The sequence below is a fragment of the Atractosteus spatula genome, chromosome 2 (assembly GCF_055471065.1).
Source record: "Atractosteus spatula isolate fAtrSpa1 chromosome 2, fAtrSpa1.hap1, whole genome shotgun sequence".
Classification (NCBI taxonomy): domain Eukaryota; kingdom Metazoa; phylum Chordata; class Actinopteri; order Semionotiformes; family Lepisosteidae; genus Atractosteus; species Atractosteus spatula.
Genome location: NC_142707.1, coordinates 70730569 through 70753238, shown reverse-complemented (window position 1 = coordinate 70753238; position 22670 = coordinate 70730569). Strand labels below are relative to the sequence as shown.

Below are 22670 nucleotides of genomic sequence, written 5' to 3'. Positions count from 1 at the left end.
CTGCAGTATTAAAATTGGAGGCATACAGTGTTGCCAACAAAAGAATCTTATGAAGAGCCGTTTCACCACCTGATCATGTCATTTCTAATATGGAAAAGAAATATTCATAAGCATTTACTGAAACATTATTTTTTGTATGTATTATGATATATATCCTCCATTATATATATTTCTGCATTTTATTTTTTATTTTCAAATTTATTTCCCCCTTGGGAGTGTTGTTCCCTGTGCAACCAGTACTGGCTATGGTATGAATGAAAAATGGAACCAGATGAGCTGGATAAGCTGACTCTTTCATCTGTGGCCTTTCTGATGTTATATTTTCACCGCTATTTCAGTTTATTTCCTATATTTCCTTTTTTATATTGCAATGCTTGGGCTGAATCTTATTGAAATGCTGTCTGGAGGAAGCTGTGACTGCTAGGAAGCTCGCTGAGCGAAAGCACTCAGAGTTGCGTTTCTTGCATCAAAGTACAGACGAATAATTCACAAATGACATTTTACTGTGAACTGCAGAAAGCATTCGCTTACCGTGATTGAAATCAAAGGTGGGCATACTGATTTGACATCCTGTTGGCAGTGCATTACGCTTTGCAATGTACGCATGTTAATGTGTAACACACTTAAATGCCTTATTTATATATTTACAAAATATTGAAACTCAGACTATGAGCTAGATATATTTTAATTACTTCATGTGTGGAGGTACATAATCTGTACAGGGAATAATAATGATATCTTAGTTATAACTAGTCAGAATAATCAGAATTTAGTTTGTTAAACAAATAGTTACTTAGATGCATAGTAGATTCTTAAGGCGGTAACTAATCTTCACTTTCTAATGATGTTATCTTCTGTCTGAATGGAAGGGTGAGACCACGACATTTTGTAAATATAGTTTCTCAATGTGGATGATGACACATTTCACCACCCTTTGGGTACATGATATGTGTCCTGCACCTTCTGGATAAGACAGCTGTATATTTGCTTTGGATTTTGCTTCTTAGCAATTACCATCTGAAGCAGTGCATTTTAAATCTCAGAAATAATCTGATGTGATAGCGGGATTTTCTGAAATTGATTTCTGAAACTAATTGCAGTGGAATTAAAGTAGTCTGTGATTACTTTATCAATAAATGCATATTTCTAGCCACCTCTGCAAAATAGTTCTCCCATCACCATTTTCATGTAATTGTTCAGGTCTGTGGAACATTTGACTTGCTAATTCCAGAGCCCAGTTAATTCAGTTCAACTTGCAAATGACAAATAAGGTCACATTAGTAAACCGCGATAGCAAACATAATTTGTTTTGCCTGTTTAACAATAATATAATTGAGGATAAGGCAAAGAAGCAAAATCAAATCCTAGTTAGTATAATTGGAATCCATGTTAATTGTTTGATAACCAGGCTTTTAATTTATAACTGTAGTTATGTTGACACTAGGATTAAATGATAACTTGCTCTCTAGCTTAGCTCTATGTTCTCCTGGAAGAGCACTTCCCATTTTGGCTGCTTTCCAAAGCAATCACTTGCCAAATACACAATTTTGGAACAAATCCAACGTCTTCACTATCCCTCTGCCCCTATTTAATGACCCTGACAGAGGAAGAAAGAATAGCCACACCATACTGTGGTATTGAGGCTTCAAGCTGGTTTTGTTAAAGAACCAAATAGGAAAGAGAAACAACAATTGCTCTAGATCTGCATTTTGCAGTCAGTCAACCAAATTACATGATTATTTGTCACTGATTAGGATTAAAACACTTAAGGATTTTTGGTGGTCACTCTAAAGGGATTAAGACCACTTCCCCCCAAATAAGCACTTTGGTCCAAATGTTTTAAACGTCTGGTATTGTCAGCAAAGATTTCGCATGTATAATCTCATAAAAAACATATCACTTGAATATTCAATAGTAGGTCTATAACATTTTAGTGTCATATATGATTAGAAAACTAGCATGTAACCCATTCATTAGATTCTACTGTTGTGAATTTGAGAAGAAGAAGTGATCTGAAGTAAACTGAACGTATTTTAAACTGTTACATGAGATTGAACAAGAACAGCATTACTGAAAACTGTCACTTTTACTAGTGTAAGATGCACACTCGATAATCTTGACTTTGTCTTTTAACATACCATATATACAGTACATGTGTATGTTCATATACACATCACATTTCTGTTTCCATTCAGTGGTTCTGTCAGTTCATTTCCTTTGTATGTAGTGAAGTTGCCAGCTTCATGGCTGAAATAGACAATTCAGTGACTGGTAATGTCACATCTTTTATTAATATTGTGACATCACATTTCCAATACATCATGTACCTCTGTGCTTATTACTTGATAAATATAATATTTTGTCAACACATGTAGTAAAATTCTCCAGTGATACACAATTAAATCCATGGCGAATTAAGAGACATTAAAAACGTAATATTGTTGTGTTGTTAGCCAAACTGTGTTCTGTGTTTCATGGAGCACTTCTCTAGCCCTCTCTTCAGGTACTACCTTTTTATAATAACGGTGGTAAGACACAACAATTTTCACTGCCCCAACACATGACAAATCCATGTGTAAGAAGGTGTGTATAAAATATTAAGCAGAAGAGAGCGGGGGAGTAAATGAGGTGAGCTGTCACTCATGTCATTTGAGAAGCCCCCCCAGTGCTTCATGCATCTTCTCTAAAATCTGTTGTGATCAAGCCATTCATCACCGCCATGAGAGGGGGACAGCTTGTCTTTCACTTCTTTTTTATCTCTATTTAACTCTTTTATGTAGAAATCATCAGCACTAAATGGCAGTCTTTTCCTCTTGGACAGACGATTCTACGTGTACTAAATAAAATGCTTGTTATGCTAAGCGCATACTCGTTTGTAAAATAGGGATATTGCACAATAAAAAAGTGGATATTTTTTATGCTGCTGTTTAGCAATGGCTTGTGGAAATATTACCGTTTAGTATCTCTGATTTAGCAGCAGGTGTTTATCAGATATTGGGATCTTTTATAGGTAGAATACCAAAGCATACCTGCAATTTATTTTCTTCACTGTTCACCACATTAATAAATTACTGATTTGTTTTTCTTGATTTTTAAAAGGTCAGAAAGTGATTGACTATGTTTACACAAAAAACTTCTGCAAACATGTACAGTATACTTAAGATACTGGTATCTTGTGTAAAGGGATTAACTATTTTTTTTGTTTTACCTTCTTTATCTTTAGCTTATATTAAGAAGCAAATTAATCAAAAGATTAGATATGCTAAACAAACATAGACACCATTTATCTTTTAACTGTCAGAAATTAGTTGCTGAGACAGTGATTGATGGCTGATACCCTGGGGTAGGACTGTTTCAAAGTGACCATGACAGCCAAGGTGTGAGAAGGCAGAGAGCTAAGAGGCACTCCAGCAGGCCCATGCAAGACCCTATTTTGCATTTCAAATAACCTGAAGTCTTCATGCATCTTAACAATCAACTTGATTGATAAGGTGTGTATTTATGTTCCAAATGGTTGTGCCATTGATTACATGTGTTACCGAGCTTGATTATGTAAATACTGGTCATACCCATTCTTAGGAGATGCTCCCCAGTATAATCACTTGAAATTAAAATCATTTGTTGATGGATTAGGGCAGGATCACTGTCATTGAGAGTGATTAGTGAAAAGCTGGTTTCTGCAAAAGGCAGTAGTCATCGTAGCAGAAAACAGAAAAGGGTGGATAACAAATTGATAATCAATAACGGTGCATTATTTGATAAATGGTGCATTCAGATCAAGGCTCACAGCCAACACAGGTTTAGAATTTAAGCTTTTTTGAGCTTTCCCATTTACAAATTTATCTATTTATTGCTTTAAAATGAAATCACAAAACACAACTTACGTTGAATTTGTTTCCGGTGCTTTCAAACTGGTCCGAATTGCACTGCTAAAATGTGACGTTTCATGCTGCAATCAAAATGGAAAAAATTAAATCACGCATCAAAGCTGACAGAAAAGGTGTAAACATTTTTTTAAAATTCCACGGAGAGCCTTGAATTTTCTGATACAATGCAAAAATAGTCAAATTGATTGAGCACTACAACAGCTTTACAGAAATAGGAAAAAGGGATGAGAATCAGTGCTTGTTGTGCAGAAGTAGAGCAAGTGACTGAGAACAAATGGAGGATTTTCACGCTACAGAGCCCTTCTAAGCACTCTCAGAAAGTCTCTTCTTGGTGTTAGGAATAAAAGGGAGGTTATGTAATAAGTTATTGATTTTTTCTCAAAAGAAGATTGAACCGCCGAGCACCCTTTAGATGTCCCTTAGTGGAGAGTCAGCCCTGGCAAAAAGTGCATCCCCACTGGGTCTGAACGGGTTAAGACGTTGGCCCAGTCACATATCACTTTCCCCGAAATGCCAGAGGGAAACTGAGCTAAACGGCAAGACATTGTCTCTGCCGACATGATGTTCGCCTGTCCAATTGCATCCTTCCCAACAGACAGTAGCAAGCAATTACAAAAAAGACATCTGTGCCAAGGTTTAGATAGCTAAAGAGAGTAAGCTTAAGAGCATAAGAGGTATAGAACCCAGATCGATGAAAATGTCCAGACCTGTTAGCACAAATAAAGATGAAGGCTGCTGAGCTGCTCTGAGAGGTCTTGCGTTGCTGAAAGGAGGAGGCTGGTGCAGTGACTCTTCAGGGGACGAGGGTCAACTAGTACTATCATCCATCTTCCGCTATGGCAGTGTCCTGTCAGGTCTCGGTTCACATTACTAAGCAGAAGAGGCAGGACTCCATTGTTAACATCAGCCTGTTTTCAGCCAAGTGTAAATGAAGTTAATATTCACTGACCTTATGCATAGCCAATGAGATCCCCCTGTGTCACCTTGGAAATCATGCTATCTGACACGGAATACAAAATGTTGCAAGATATTTTTTTGTACGTTTAATACTTACAGTTACTTATTTTCGCTCAATTAAACTGTTTTATATGCAATTTGTCTAGAGATCCTAATCAACCTTTAAAACTGACCTTTAATAACTGTTAAGTGTCAGATTACGAAATTAGGAAGGGAAAGGAAATATTTGTCTTCGCTGGGCGTGACAATTCAGAGGCATCATTACAGTATTAGAGGCAATAGGGCAAAACATAAATTCTGACCCAAGTGCACTGAGCCAATTTTATACCAGTTGATTTCACATTCAGAAAAGGAAAGCAAAGAGCCTATTAATATTAGTACAACTGTGAATTTGTAAAAACAAAAACAGAAAAACCTTGAAACCAAAAATTTCTTTGAGACAGTATTATTAATTTTTACACGGAAATAGTCTGAACAGTAGGCATCTTGTGATTTCACATCAGAATGGTTTATAAGGGGTCAAAGTGCTGAACATTACATTGGCGGGATTACTACATGGAACATTGATGCCTCTTTTTACTCCAGGCATTTGGAAATTACTTTGACAGGATGCTGCATTTTCTAAAAACATCATTTAGTGATGCCTACTGAAAAAATATTTTGAGTGGGAGTTCAGAGTTCTCAGGATCGCATTGCCCAGGAGCAAGATACAACTCATCCGTTGCCAAAAAAAGGATAATACAATTCCTTAAATGCACATTTAAATATGGTTATTATTATACTTAAATAATAACAATGTAAAAATGGTATTTTCTGTGAATTTGTTTTTTCTGGGGACATCCAGCAGGATTAATACTGGGTGGTACTTCTTTGTTAAAGACAATGTTTGGTTAGCAGAAATGTAAACAGAAATTATTTAATGGCCTAAAGCATGTTTGAAGAGGTGATTTAATGGTTGTGGCCTATCTTGGTGACCGTGTTGACCTGCGCCATTGGAACTGGGATCACTGTGATACTGGCAGAATGAAAAAAACACCCACAACCCTACCTGGGCAAAAGGTCTGATTGAAAATTCGAGTTAAACTTAGTTTAGTAGAACGACATTTCTTAGTCCTGGGAGCTCTATAGTAGAAACTATGACAAGTTTTAAAATAAGGAGTCATTTTTGGAAGAAAGTGAGTGTAATCATCATAAACGTGCCGCTGCACTGAGGCAGTGACCAGTAAGCACCAGTCAGTGATGGTTACTGGAGGGCTGACAGATAACTGATTACCTCAAGGGTTTTGAAGATTAGAGAGGCACTATGGCATGTAGTTAGGGCGATAGGGTATTTGCCCCTGGCATTGTTGGTTATTTCATGGCCTTCTGTGTCCTTACTGGATATATATTTATATCTGTGATATCTACAAATGTTGGCCATTTATTGATAACACAGACATTATTATGTCCTCCTGAAAATGTCTTAAAATTAAAATAAAATAAAAAAAACACATTATTCATAGATGATCTGTATGTCCAAGTTTAAAAGTGCACTTTCATAAATAGCTCATTTAACAAGTTTTGCATGTTCACAACCATAAAGTGGATTATTTTTATAATCCAGTGCTTGATATTCATATATAATGTTCATGAGTTAGTTCCAGCAGCTTTACAGGCAGTGTGAAAGAAAAGCGTGTTACTTCTTGAACAGGGCAGAAAACAAAATTTGTTCTGTGAACTTTTCATCAGATTCAGTTATATCTAGTCATTTAAAAAATAATTTTATGGCCTTTTCGTGAAGATATAAATGACAAGGTTTGTACAGGCTTAACTTAATTTTTTTTTTTTTTGGTGGATGATATTTTGTAATCAGTTTTTTATATTGGATTTATTTTTCAAAAGTCTGTGATTCAAAATCACATTTTGTAAGTTCGTCATTTAAGTTCTGAGTTTTACAGAACTTTTAGAAATGGGCTGTATCTGTTTATACAGTTTGTTCAATGTGTGCTCATAAAAAAAAACTATCAGCTTTACAGACATTTTGACTTCTTTATTTGTAGCATCTGTAAATGATTTCTTCATATTTCCAAAACTTTTATTTTCACTCAGCTGGTGGTACTGTTCTATTTCGAATTTAAACACTTTGTTAGTTGTTCCACTTAAGTATATACTGTAATGTCACTGTTGTAAATTTCAGATAAGGATTTACACTCTGAAAATGAACAAGTTAAAAAACAGTTATAAAGGAAGTCAGTTAAAGTGACCTATTAAGCAGTTTTCTAGATAAGTCTGCTGCAATTTGGTAAGATTCTTTATTTGTTCGTGTCAACTGCATTAGTTTATTCAGGTATTTTTCAATACATTGCAAAAAGTAGTTTTTAAGAGATGCGTATTTTCAAAACGATTGATGAAATTAAAACATTTTTTGAAATATTTAATCTAAGAAACGTGCACACAAAATTAGAATAGGGTGCCAAAATAGTGCGCAGGCAGTGCATGTGAGTTTATCTGTTCAAGACGCAGAGTGGGAGTTGCACTTTTTTTCAGGAAAAGGTGACATGAAAAACAAAAACTGAAGTTAACTTCCACCCTTTTTATTATCTGGAGTAGGTGGCAGTTTTTACATTGACTCGTCATTGCATCATTAATCATATGAGTTGTTTTGTGTCCCTCAATTATATTGCCGCTGTATTGAATTTTTTCACATTGTTGCATGCACGTCCTTGAGGCATTTGAAACACTAGCTTTTGGAAAAAAAAGTTGTATAAATAGAAAGCTTGTTTTGCATTAATTAAAATGAAATTTGATTTTTGCGGCCTTTTTTTCACACACTGCTTTTTGTCTCAACTCATCAGCCACGTCGATTTGCACAAGAACCAACCAAACAGCTAAACAAAGAAAACAATATTGTAGTAGAAAGCGCTCTTATGTGGAAATGCAAAGCCTGTAATTTTCAGTATCCCCACGAAAAACAAGTATAACGATGGGAATGATTGCTATGCATCGCATGATGGTGGCACAAAGAAGGCTCCTGTAAAATCAGAATCTCCAAATCAAAATGCCGCATTTATTTTTGAAACTTAGTTTATGTTCTTTTAAGTGTTGCATTTAACTTTGAATTTGCGACTTGATTTTTAACATTTTGACTGAGGTGCCAATAAGACAAAAGAATTCTCCATGTGGGTATTGATCCCTTCACACTCCACTGAGGTTCTGGCGGCATTGTTTGGCAGTAGGAGGTGCATGGAGCACCGAGCCAGGCCTCGAGCCGGGAGCTGTGGGTGTCTGGGAGGAGCGCGTTGTCCTTTTGTTTGAGACGGAGCGCAGGAGCAAGAGAAGCGGAGCTAGCAACTGGTTTAACATTGTCCGTCTGCCCAGCTGTTCCTGTCACAGCGGCCTGACGGAGGAGCTTGCAGGGAATGTGCAGATAAAACTCTCCTTGGAAGACGGGGCCTTTTTTCCAGCAGATTGGTCTTGGTAATAGGAGGCAGAAACTTCTACAGGCCCTCTGGCCTTCAACCTTTATCTTTGAAATAATTAATATATTTTTTCCCTTTTTATCTTAGTCCTTATTAAGCATATTGCCAAACAGACTAGATCTCCCATTACCTATGATAAGTTTGATAGGTTTTTTTTTCCACTGCAAGTTAAATGAACTATGTTAGATGTAATTAGGCATGAAAATGTTCAGTGTCAGGAAGACTTCACTTACACAGTGTAACATAACTTTAAACGTGATAATACAAGATAAAATATAGACTATTTATTTACAGTATAGTTCGTGCTTTAGTAAAAATTAAAGCATTAATTAGAATAATTCCATGATTTTTAAATACTGTTGAAATCCTTTGAATACACCTTACCAAAAGTATACAGTATACTGTAAATGAATCAGTTTTGACACATGCGTATTAAATACCTTGGCACATTTTAGAGGTTTAAATGAAATGTATTTTATTCACTTTTTTAAAATTATTATTAATTTATTTGTGTGATATTTTTATTCAGAGCCACTTGTATTTGTAGCAATTTATACTGCCTCTATAATACCCTGTTAGTTGCACTAATTTACAGTCAGAAACTGCATCAGTCTTATTCATAAACAAACATTACAGTTCATAGGGAAATCATACATCTAAGTATTACATTATACAGATTGTTAACAAGATGTTTCTATTGTTTTTATTCTATGCCCATCTTTCCTACTATATCAGGTGGTTTCCTACTATATGTTTATTTTAAGAAAATATTCTATGCATGTTCTAGAGGGAAGCAATTCAGTAACACATGCATACCCATAATTATTATTTTTATGAAGCCAGGAATGTAAAATACAGTAGTGGTAATTGTAGTATAGATAGATTATTCTGCATTTTTTAAAATCTTTTTCTGCCTTTTTATCAAAGGAATGTTTTTTTTACAATATTCCAAAAAGTCAACCTGCTGTCCCATCAGAATATCCCTCAGATGCCCTTAGGAGTTTTTTTAATAGGATGCCTAGCTGCTTGTTCAGGAGACTGTAAACAGTATGTGCACTCAAGACAAAATAGAAGGCTGTATAACTATGAGAAGAACATGCTTGTTTAAAAACAACAACCAGCTTTTACAGTTTTCCTGTACTTTGCTACACATTTAAATTTGGATTTAAAATGCCTCTATTTCACCATACGTATCAGACATAAAGATTTATGAATATTATTCATTTGTATTTCAAACATGAGATGAAGAGATCTTCAGAACATACCTGTACTTTAATTCAAAATGCAAAAAGCAGTCGATCAATGCAAGGAAAACAGTATCCAGTATCGCTGGATACACACAGAAAATCTTCTTTAATGGTTCACAGTTGAGAGTTGAGAAAAATCATTATGCTGTGTTTTGGGTAGCCTAAGAAAGAATAAAGACAATAAAACTTTAGCTTCATCCAAAAAAATGAAATGAGTGTAGCTATAAAGAGAGTGTAATGCTGTTATCCACATCAATTAAAGGGGTTTATAACCATGCTGATAATTGGCATTCTGTGGCCAGATAAACGCAGTGTAAGAAATCGCTAAGCTTTTCAGGGTTCCTGTTGTAAAGCTACTTATCTCCAGCTAGGCACAGGTAAGAACGATGAATGAAACAGTGTTTCCGACACAAATAAGTCAGCCAGCTCATCTCAAGTAATGTGTGTACTTTATGTGAATAAGGGAACATATGATCATTCTTACCCTTTTAATCTGGTGTTTCTAAGGCTTTTAATCAACTACTACCTTTCTGAGATTTTCATTTTTGCCAGCTTTAGTTTCTTTCCAGAATATCTTTTTGTTTATAGGTATAGGAGCTGGAATCACCTCGCTTGGAAGTGGCAGACTTTGTGAAACACAATCCCACCCAGAGCTGTGTTTTCCAAGAGGATTTCAATGCTTTAGTTTCCTTTGTGAATTCAGCCACTGTTTCCAGGATCTGGATAGGCGCCTTTTCTTTTTAAGGTGGAAGATTAAAATGTCTGGGGTTAAAGCACAGATGTTCAGCATAATACATGTTTTTAATACGTGCTTTACAAAGTATTGAGTTGTAGAATTTGAATTTGGGGAATGGGCTTTCTACAGAGTAAAAATGTCTCTAAACACCTGTTGCTCAACATATATTTAACGAAGTATTTATGTATACATGTAGGTTTCTGTTCAATAAAAAAGCTTCCATGGTAAACAAAGAAAAGAAGTGCAATTACAATACTTAACATAGTTTGGAGTTTTTAATTAGGAAATATTCACACATTGTTTGGATGAGCAAGGTACAGTAGATCTTACTATATCCTGAAAGCGCTCTTCTGCATATAAAGGGTGAAGAGGTAAAACGCTGATGTCTGAGGCTTGTGGTCCATACAGTAAGCAGTTTGTACTTGTGGAGAGCATTTAATGGTTGTACCATAGATTGTTTTAATTGGATTATATTTCAGTCTAAAATAGAAGAAAAAATACTAATTTGCTGAATGCTGGTTTAATTAGAAAAGGCCAAATGCTATTAAAGATTTTTGAAAGGGCAGTCAGATTTACAGGTCGTTGGAATAACTCTGTTTTCAGAAATTAATTTAATGATTCATTGTGGTTATAACATTGTGATGTAATGCTTAGTTTATTTCAACAGCTGCTCAAATTTTTGAACACCTCCTGTACTTAACTTAATGTTCTTTGCATATGCTCTATAAATATATAACTATATATCTGCAAAAGCTTTAGACATTGTAGACATAGACAGGAATTACCATTTGCAGTATATATATTATGAGCATCATAATATATATATATACTCTGTATATAGGCTCTGGTAGTGTTTTTCTCTAGATTTTTGTACTATTAAAACAACTTTGGATATTAATAATACAAATAGGAGTTGCAATCTTTATTTCGTATTGATGAGAGGTTACAAAAACCACGATTACAAAAACTCAAAGTAAACTATACAACACGTAGACAAAATGGAAATGTTGTTGTAGCTAATCCATCACATTTACCAATCAAATTTAACTGATTGCCAGGAGTTCCTTGTTAGTAATATAATGTATTCCTCTACAAAAATTTTTAAAAGCTAAAGTCTACTTTTTGTGTTACAAAATACAGATCTGTCAGGACATGTGATAGGCTTGAAACATAATGGCCAACATTTCAGTAAGATCACCATAGATTTGCATTTATGCATAATGAAAGACAAGAATAAAACAATTAAAAATGTCTTTAAATATTTTGCATGGATAGCGTGTGTGTACAATATACTCTATATAGTATCAGTGTATCCAGGCTATTGTTTTGATGAAGAAACATTTTCTGCTGTATTTTACTATATAACGATACATATATGTCAGAAAACAATGTAGAAATAGCCCAAAAATTATAGTAATAAATACATTTTTTATCTACTGTACATTAGGATAACACAGTATAAAGAATTATGCTGTTAAATACACTTGGGTTAAAATATTTTTACTTAATTTGTTAAGGGTATCTAAATTTCCCTTCAAAACTGTAAATACATTTCACAAACAGGCTGGGCCAAGCTTCACATCTTTGTACAACCATGTTTAAACATAATGTTCACAAACACATTTCCCCACCGTTTCTGTGGTGAGTGTTTAAACAAGAAGGCAGTGTTTGAAATAAGAAAATAAACTGTTTCTTTTATCATATTTGACCCATTCCACCTGGCATTCATCAGCACTGGTGTTGTCTGCTCATCCTGTCAGCTGCTCTTTCTTGGTACCTCCTTTATCACTCTAATGGGGTGCTATCTCTAAGTTTCTTTGCATGTCTTTCTACCGCTTGCTGCAGTGCATTTTTCTCCATATCCATAGTGACAATGAGGCGGATTTAACACATAATTATGAGAGAGGGATGGGGGTTAATCTTGAATGAGTGCTTCAAAAATTCTTCTTTACCGAAGTTGGTAACGATTGTTGTGCCTCTCGATTTGTCATATTTCAGAAGCTAAATCATTTCCATCATCAACTGAAGCCAAAAAAGTGAGAAATCTGATATTAGTCTTTTATCCCCATGGACTCTAGATTCTGTCTGCACTCGATGGTCTACAAAGATACCCACTTGATTTCATTTAAAGGTTAATGGGACGGTGGCTTTTCAAATTTTGCAAGTTCAAAAATGAAAAGTTGCAGTTCTGTAGGTTATGGTAATACTAGCTTCAAGGCTTCTAGTAAAATCTAATCTGTCTATCAAAGTACTACTTTAACGAAAGAAAAACAGTTTCAGTGTCATGGCGTCACACATGGACATTAGTAATAATTATCAACTCAGCCACAGCTAAAGGAAATGGTATGTCAGACTGTCACAAAATGTCGGCTTCGGTTTTGAATCTCATCCATCTCTCTGTTTTTGGCTTTTCTTCAGATTGTCATTTAATCACCAAACATTTTAAGCACTTGGATCCAATTCAAGAATGTTAAGTAGCTAAGTAGAAAACTAGTATCTACAACTAATAAGAATATTTTTGTCCCAATGAGATTGAATTCCTTTGTTTTACCAAAAGCACTACAGTGAGCATTGTGACTGAAATATTTTCAGGAATATGAGCCAAGTGTCATTCCTCACTGAACTCCAGAGCTATTTCTGTTATATCAATTCTATATGTTAAACAGAGCTGACTAAGGACTACTGTGTTCTTTTTCTGAAAATTAAAGTCACACCACTGCATGGCAAATTACAGGTGCAAGCGTTCTGTGCTTATCTTTGAAGAGAACTTGCATAAGCTTTGTTTTAATCTTTATACCTATTGAACCCCAGCTTGCTTTTCTTCTAAAAAGGAAGAGAAGGGAGTGACTCTATACTGTATGTATTGTTGTAGTTGTTGAGTCTAGTGCAGGGTTTTCTGTTTCATGGGGATCACATGTATATACATAAAACATATTAACAGGTTTGAGTTTAGCAAGCTTGTGCATGTATAGTTTTCTGTGGTAAAAAGGCATGTTCTAGCAATGTAGCTATGTCTGTACCAATATGATTCTGACATCTACAAGACTTGCTACATAAATGCAGTTGCTCAATGTTTTTTCAGGGTAGTGATGGGAAGGAGTGACAAGAAAAGTAGGAAAGAGTCCATTAAAAATATAATATACTGTGTAAGTGAAAGTGTGTTTGGGTAATGGAGCCAAGTAAGGGAATATTGCTAGCCAACAGCAATTACTTTGCTTGGATTGGAATGTATTCACTGGTTTGCCATGTTTATATATGTCACTCACATTAAAGCTGGAATAGCAGTGAAATGAGTTTGGTTGTGCAATTGTTACCCATTCCTTGGACGTTTCTGATTTGAAGAAATTTGTAGCCTTGTTAGCTTCTGGGAATCATATAAATGCTTCAGAAAACACTGACATTTGTCTGACACATTAATAAATAAAGTTTGATCAGTAAAGGTAAAATATACTAGGCATACTGTTTTGCATACGAATGAAAATGAGGGGGATTTTTTTTTGTTTTATTAGACTTGCAGAATACTGTTTGCTTTGTGCCTCTCAGATAAATTTGGACTGCTTCAAGTAATTGTTGTAAGGCTGGAGGTGGTGTTTTTAAGTAATGGCAAGGAAACAAATTTGGAATCAAATTGCAGTTCCCAAAGCTCATAAGCATTTGAAACCTTTAAAAACAAAAGAAAGTTTGTGCAATCTCTTAGAGTTAAGAAGGCACCTATGTCACAGTGCTATATCCATCACATTGGAAGACCTAATTCTGTGTTAGAAGACTTGGACATAATTATAATCAGATCCAAAATCACTGATTAGGGTCAAAATCAATTATATTTGCTTATTATTAAATTATACACGTACTGTATATATGAACATTACTGTATCAGATTACAGGCCTGTTCAACACATTCCTGAGGATGGGAAAATATTAGCAGGCCCCTATAGGAGTTGTAGTGTTGTTCACGATCTTTAGAAAAGAAACAATGCAGACATTTTCCATGTTTTTTGGTAATATTGATTCAGAATAGAGAATTATATAGATTCCACCACAATCTCCTTCTGACCACTTGGTTGCACAGAAAAATATTAAATAAGTTTAAGACTTTTTATTATTCTTATTTAAGAATTTAAATAGGATGAGAGTAAACTCTTATGAGAATGAAAATGAATTGCTGAAACAAAAGTTATCATTTTTTCTTTATAATCACATTATTAGGCATATACTGTATATAATGGTTCAATTACCTTCAATGAAAGATGACTTGTTTATCAAATGGCTTGAGATTTGGCAATATATTAATTTATGTTTTGCTATTTTAAATACAAATATGGATGATAATTGCATACTGTATGTTAACTGAGTCATCAAAACTGAAAGTTCCTTTTTACTTTTTGTTATGTTGATCTGTTGCAAGTCCTGCTCCTGCAATGTTTAATACCTATGACATATTCAGTATTCATTTTAAGTTTAGTATATTATTGTGAAATTGTGGTAGAGAGTTAATAAAGGACATATTGTGTTGTAAATATATGCTGATATTGAGTGAATCATTTTACCATATATTATATCTATACAATATATATATATTAAATTGCACTGTAGAGGGAGTGAGCAAAAATGAGACTTGCTTGCCTTATTTATGTTAATAGATAGGCAAGTGTGAAAGTATCATTTTAATTAGAAAAGCTGCAAAATACAAGTACGTTTGATAGCTTGGTGTTATCTTTCCTTGACGTATCTAAGGGGACAATATGGATAATTTGAGGACAAGATTAACAGTTGCAGTCTGTGCTCTTTCTACACATTAATTAGCATTGCATCTGTGTTAGGAGGAAGTGACTTTACTGGAAGCTTTTGAGGGTATTTGTAAATAAAGAGCATGAATAATGAGGTTATATGAGTATATTGTACTGTAATATGTCAATTCTTTCCCATTTATGTGTTGCACAGGTGTTCTCAGCTTGGGAAGAAGCAAAAAATGTATTAATTAAATTACAGGAAGACTCATATTTTGTTATGATTTGCAGAAAGTCTAATGGCAACTACTGTGTCACATGATACCTCTCTCCCGCAAGACTCTGTACCTTTCCGTCTCTTCTCTGTTCCTGTGTTTGAAAATTATAAGACATCTTAAATCAACATAGACTGAAATAGTTATTGAATAACAATTAGTGTTTTTGTTCATTAATTGCATTGCATATAAATATTCAAATGGAAGTTTTAAGAATTTGTTTTTCCTTAATTGAAAAAAAAAATCATGGCAAAAAACTATTATTTAGTTTAGTTTTTTGCTGAATAGATTATGTAGCTTGTTAAGCGTCTTGCCTTTACGGGCTTGTTCTGTCTCTAAAGGCTGGGTTACTGTACAACGGTGCTGTTTTGAGCTGCACCTTTCCTGTATTTATTAGTCAGAGATGTTGTTAGGTTGTACGCAGATGTTCCTAAGGTACACTTATAGGCCGTTACCTCAACAGGAAAACCATACAGTGTCACCTGGCACAAGTTTTGCATGGTCACAATGAAAGATTTGCTGGGATAGTTTTCTCCACAGCTGATTTCAGCAGGTTTGAAACAGATGTCTTAAGGCAAGAACTTAGCCCTTGATTTTGCAGTCTTGTTTGTTTGTTTGTTTGTTTTCAAGAAAGGTAAATTTGACTAAAGGAGGATGGAGTGGATCTTAGGGACAGGTTTATTGGATCACCAGCTGTCCGCTGTGAACTGAAAAGTGAACACGAGACTAATTTTCTTTCTGATCCAGCACGGTTGGGGCTCGGTGTTAATTCAAGTGTAAATATGTTTCTTTCTGTTGCAGCCTGTGGCCGTGGATTCTATAAATCATCCTCCCAGGACCTGCAGTGCTCCCGCTGCCCTGCACACAGCTTCAATGACAAAGAAGGCTCTTCCCGGTGTGACTGTGAGGATGGATATTACAGAGCCATTTCAGACCCGCCATCTGTGGCATGCACAAGTGAGTGTTGTTGCTAGGAAAACAAAAGCTGGACAGAAGACAACATATTAAATAGCAGGATCTAGTCTACTTCTCTCCTGGCAGTAAAGGCTAAAGCAAAGTATGGGGAGGGAGTGAAGTGAAGCTCTTCTCTGCACTTTGCACAGCTCAGAGTTATTTTTCACAACTCAAATCTGTGTTATTTTAACATCTTTTTTTAACGATGATGGACAGACACTTCCTTTTTTCATGATAATTAGTGGTCAAACAGTTCAGTGTTCCCTCCTGCTGAAAAATCTCAGTTAATTTTAAAGTCCAGCAACTTCTCCAGTTTCTAGTTGTCCTGGTGAGTGTTGCAATTACTGTACGTGGAAGGCTTTGAGGATTCGTTTAAAGAGGTAAGTAGATTAGGTAGAAAGAGTGGCTCCAAAACCCATGAAATTCCTACCTTTTAGAGGTATAGCAGAAAGCTTGTTGATGCATTGTTTGAGCAGTAAAGATAGGCCCTATTGAAGGGAAACAGACAAGCTATGAACTAAATCAGTGGTTTTCAAGGGTGGAGCAGGACTTCTTTAACAAGGGATTAGAAAAATGTGAGTCTTTTTTGACAGGATTATTTGCAGTTATACATTCTGGATCAGAAAGCAATCTGTCACCTGCATAAGAGGCTTTCCATTTTAATATCTGTTGATTCTCTAGGGCTGTAAGGGTTTAAATATTGAAATGATAAATGTGGCTAAAAATATTTCCATTTAAAAAATGTATTATACATTCAAAACCGCTTACCAGTAAATATGCATTTTTATGTTTTTTCTGCATGTTTTCCCTATAGATCTGTCTATAATTTTGACCTTTAAGCCTTGCCCCTCCATGTAGCTATATCTCCCATGTGATCAGTGATCACTCTTTAATCAATCAAAGATGACATCCAATATGTAAACATAATACCAACACATTATCTAACAGGCTTGTACAGTCTGTGATGAAATAAGATGCCATTTCCTAAGAATAAAGAAAAGCTGACTTGGGAAAAAAAGGAAAGTAATGCTCCATTTGTTTAAGTAATTTAGTTTATCAGGGATGTGTTAAGCCTTCAGGGATGCAATGCTGAGTCATGTCTGATGTAAACATTCACAGTGTTTGGGAGGATGATCAGTACATGTGAGTCAGTTCAAGTTTCCCAGCATTTCCTTATCTATCAGACAGTTCTGTTTTGTGGGAGTATGAAGCAGTATGTCTTTACTGATGTCTGCAGTTTGTAACACGTTTTACAATTCTAAAAACATTCAATTACTGTATAGGGGAGGGCTTTCACTTCGCTCCCCAGGAAAGTACCTGCCCATTGCTTCAGGGTAGACTTGGTTTCTTTTTAAAAGTGTTTTTAAACTTCATTGGGGTCTCTCTAATCAGAAGTGGAATCATGACAAGATAATCTTCAAAACCCTAAATAAGCACCATTTCCAGTGAAAATTGTGAGAAATAAGGACAAGCAAAAAAAAATAGATGTTAAGTGTTGCTTTGAAGGCAGATAGTGTGACTTTAAAACAAACCATCCTAAAATCTCTTTAGAGGGCTAAAGGGCCACAATCCTTTGTTAATTTTTCATTAAATCATTTGTCATTGGATACATGTATATTTTGCATAGAACAGGATATGTTACTATGTGTACGTGTAAATGGTAGTCTGATGAGGCAGTTAGGCTGCAGTGCTAACTTCTTTTTAACCTTAATTTATTATCTTGAAAGTGAAGATATGTGATAGGGCAGGGGTACCTTACTCTAATCCTGGAGAGCTGCAGTCCAGCTGGTTTTACAGGGCTCATTAAATCAGCAGCACCTTAAGAACTGCGAAGAGTTGTTAAACTGGTCCAGTTAAGCTAATTGGGTTATTAATAGCCAAGCTGGAATGAAAATTTACCAACCCAGTGGTCCTCCAGGGGTAGAATTGAGCATGCATGCAGTTAGGACAACAAACCAAGGTGAAAAGAGGAAGTTAAAAAAAAGTCCAGATAAAATAATAAAACCTTAATTTGTATCCCTGTTTAAGAAACAATTAGTGGTTAGGCAAATTCACTGTTTAATATTAACACACAAATACTACATTCCTAATCATCATTGCCACATAGAAGGCCTTATTCCATGATCGTTTTCCAGCTACTTTATAGACTATGCAGTGCCTAAGCAATGTTGACATAAATGGAAATAACTGCAAATTTAGTAAAATGCAGAAAAGAGCCCAAATAATTTTATGAATGACAGGTCCATAACAATGACAGTTGAACTGTGTGGTGTGTTGTTCAGTTTAGAATAAATTACATTACTAGTCCAGATTTGCATTTTATAGTTACCAAGGAGAAAAAACAAAAAAAAAAGTTTTGGGTAATCTGGATTTCAGTAACCCATGGCAACATCAGTTATATAAAAAAAAAACTATTGTTTATATAATGATTCACAATTAAATTGAATAGTCTATTTACTCAGTGGTTTCTATACATACAACCTAAAAGCATATGGAAAAACTGCATCAATCACATCATCACACCATCTGTTTTAAATAAAGTATTTGAATTTTAATCTGTTTGAATTATTACATAACTCAATACTTTGTTAAAAGAGTATGTTTTTCATAATTTACAATTACATATTTTTTCATTACATCTATATTCCTGTGAATACTCAATGCAGAGATTTTGGAATTTTATAAAAGTCCATTTTGGTCTTAATTATTACCGGATTCTGTTATTTTGACAACATACAACATATCCAGTTGAACTTTTTCTTTATAAGAGTTTGCAGCGTGTTACATTATACAGCAATTGGATGTGAAAAAAGAGTTCACTGAAAAAAGCAACTTGACAGTTTAATAAATAAACATTTGAAAACATAAAACCTTACACTTTGGGGGTTATGGTAAAATAAGGATCAGTCTGTATTAAAATAAGTATCAGAGTCTGTATTTAAAGTATTAATTTTTGACTGGAGTGAAGTCTTTGCAAATACACTTAGGCGTTTATCTGTGTTTGAAAACCAGTGTTTGCTGGACAATTTGTCCAGTAGTAGGGAAATTAAGAGTTTACATGCTTAGTGGATTATATTCTCAGATTTTATCTCCTTTATTTTGAGCCTTTTGAAATAACAACCTGTGTAACGATACCATAAATAGTTCAGATTATCCAGATTATCCAAATATATTTTGTGGTATGTTCGCAATATATATTTCTTCAAAAATCTAGACATACATATATTAAATATTTTTAGTTCTGTGTGAAGTTTTTTTCACTTACTTAGGTTGTGAAATATGTTTCACCATACTAGAGATTTTAGTTTTAGTATTAGAATTTTGTCTATGTACACTAGTTACACTTGCACAAGTAAAATTTAATATCAACAAAGAGGTTATTTATTGAGAACTGATCCTTTTTCCTTTGGGGATACAAGATGAATTGTGTCGTATTTTAGCTGTATTGTTTTACTTCAGCCTTCCATGCATGTATGAAGAAAAGTCTCCTTGCAGACACACCCATGCTTGGCTAGGCAAGACCAGTGAATATTGACATTCCTTTACTAAACATGTGTTAAAAGCCTAAGTTCAAAATCAGCCTGTGTCACTATGTCAGGTTTTTTTCTTCTTAAAGATGTGACTATTTTCTATCAAAGGCTTAATTTTGGCAGACACTAATATTAAACATTTACTCTTATAACTCAAAGAATGTTTGAATATATGACAGAACTATTTGTTTTAATATCAAGGTATTTCTCCCTACACTTATTTTACTGTAATGCACACACTGGGTCATAAATTAACTGAAGTATGCCGGTGCAATCAGTGGTACTTTCCACTGAGGATTTGCAGCTGACTCAGAAATCAAGATGTGTTACATTAAAACTTCCCACTGATACAGTGCTGATGCAGGTTTTCTGTTACCACCAAACTATTACAGTAAAGTATCTTAACAATTGGATTTAAAGTAAACATAGTATTATGTGAATATGTATAGAACTGAAGAAATCATCTAAGCAATGTATTTGAGATCAGCATCAACACAGGATGTTTGAAAATCCCTCCCAGCAGGTTGCTGAAAATGTTCTGTTTATAATGTAAATAATAGGTCTCGGGTTAGTTAAGCATTAAGTAAAGGTTTATTCCATGCTGAAAAGAGAAGAAAAGAAACAAAACGTTTCGGCTGTTGAGCCTTCTTGTGACGCAGCTAGGGTACCTACTTGAACTAGTTAAGCATTAGTCTAGCATTGGACAAGATATCCCACTTCATGGTTCAGAAAGAACTTATCCCTAAAGATCTTGACTAGATTTTTAATAACAAATAATTTAGGTTACACTCCTGTTAACTTCTACAATTGTGATATCACCTCGTATTTGAACCAACAATCTTTGAAGGGGCTTTCAAGCTATTGTACTACTTGAAATATTGTTTCCATAATCATTTTAAAGAAACAATGCAAGCCAGTGTATCTTATTGGGTTTATGTGTGGCTTACACACATACATGGATGAGCAGGGAACACTCCTGGTTTTGGTATAGACTTGTGAATATAAATACACTCTCCGTAACACTAATCACTTGATTTCCCTCTTTTGCCCTTACTTGACTACCTTTTTGGAGGAGCAAATGTTTGATGCTAGAGTATGGATGATCAGAAGGGGATCCCACTAGAACTATTTCTATCCTATCAGAGAAGTGCACAGCAAGAATTATACAGTCAGCCATCAGATTAGTCACGTGCATTAATTAAACAAAGATCTCATTAACTACATCCACATGGATGCTATTGTTCAAACAGTATGTGGATAAGTTGATAAGAACATTGGTTAAAGGAGGATAATTTTTATGACAGCATTATTAATTTGCTAAGACCTTTGACCTGTTTTCACACATTTACATTCCTAAAAGCATTGGAGTTTTCACTTTAACAGAACTTTTCTTTGACCTCCCAAGTGCATTATTACTGTTATTGAAAGCTTCATACTGTTTTTAAACCGGGTGTGTTACTTTGAGCTGTGCTTCTGCTAATGAAGTTATTTCTGGAGTCTTCAATGTCCAGTGAAATAGACTCTCCATGAATATGGAGCACCAAAATGCATTTCGCTTTTCTTGGCAGAATTTATCATTACTCACACATATTGTGTGTTCATTATTTTGCTAGGAGCTTCACAGTGACAGTCAGATAGTTAATGCTATGAAAACAGAAGTCAAATTAAGTGCAGATTGTCAGGATTTTTTATACCTCTGACTTTCCAAATTACAAATTTATCCATTTCTGAAATAAAAATATATCTAACTGTTAAGTTAGCTCATTTGCAGTGGCAATCCTATGCCCACACTTTTTCGAATCAAACCTCAGTTACTTGCGATTACAATTTCATTATGATAGGTTATTAAATGACAAATCTACCGTAACATAACTAGCCAAAAGTCAGATGAGTTGACTGTGAAGTCAGGGTCAAGACATAATAGTTATGTAGCATTGTGTTTTTGCAATATTATGGTAATCTTCCAAACGTGTACAAAGGGAAAATGAATTCACCCCTGCTTTAACAATAATAGGATCAAAAATATTCAAGATGCTTGAGCTCACACAGCACCCACCAAGCTGGGGGCTATGCTTTTAGGTTTGTTATTGTTATTATCTACTGGTCTTTTGACTAAAGGTCAATATAAAGAATAAATATTTATTATTACAAATGGCTACACTCTTTTAACCACACACTTTATGGAACTAAGATACATAAGATATCAATAAATTACACTGTGAGTGCTTTTTGTGTGAAAATGTTTTGTGGATTTTGAGTTAAAAATGCTTTCTGAAGTTCTGCTGCATTTGCAAGTAACTGCTTGGCATTGGATATATCTTTTACAAATGATTGTGGTCACTTTATACCATATATGTAAGCATTGATGTTTTTTGATCACTTACACCACAAGCTAAATTAAAATAAAAAAGTGCATAATTTCTAATGGTCACTTTCATTCCTCTGACTCATGATGGCAAACCACATTCTTAGAGATTTAGCAAAAAGAAACCTTTTTGTAGCTATTTAAAAATTTCCAGTTGAAGAAATTAAAAGTTGGACAGAAAGAAACAGTAATATCTCAAAACAGGATGTGAAATGGGCACTAAAGTGCACTGTTTAACTGTCTGGGTCATCCAATAAATTTAACCTTAGATCTAAGCAGTCTTCCTGCTGTAAAAAGGTTTCAGTGTTTTGTGTAAATCCAGAAAAATGCTATCTGAAAATCATGGCTTTATGAGATAAATAAAATCTTTCTGAATTGTGTCATCTTCCTTACGTTTCATGTTTACATACTGTAACAATAACATACATACTTTGTCATTATGGTACTTAGACATATAAGACCAATATTCAAAACATTTAGGTGCTTAACTCTTATGTGTATAATGAGTATAAGAGCACAGAGTTAAAATTATTA

General features: G+C 34.6%; 1 protein-coding gene across 1 annotated transcript in view; it reads left to right on the top strand.

Moving 5' to 3' along the window:
• The window catches only part of epha7 (eph receptor A7), a 73904-nt gene that overhangs the window by 5787 nt on the left and 45447 nt on the right, over nucleotides 1–22670 (top strand). Inside the window, exon 4 of the mRNA XM_088907305.1 lies at nucleotides 16089–16244. Within this exon, the coding sequence (XP_088763431.1) occupies nucleotides 16089–16244 (156 nt within the window). The remainder of the gene's footprint in view (nucleotides 1–16088; nucleotides 16245–22670) is intronic.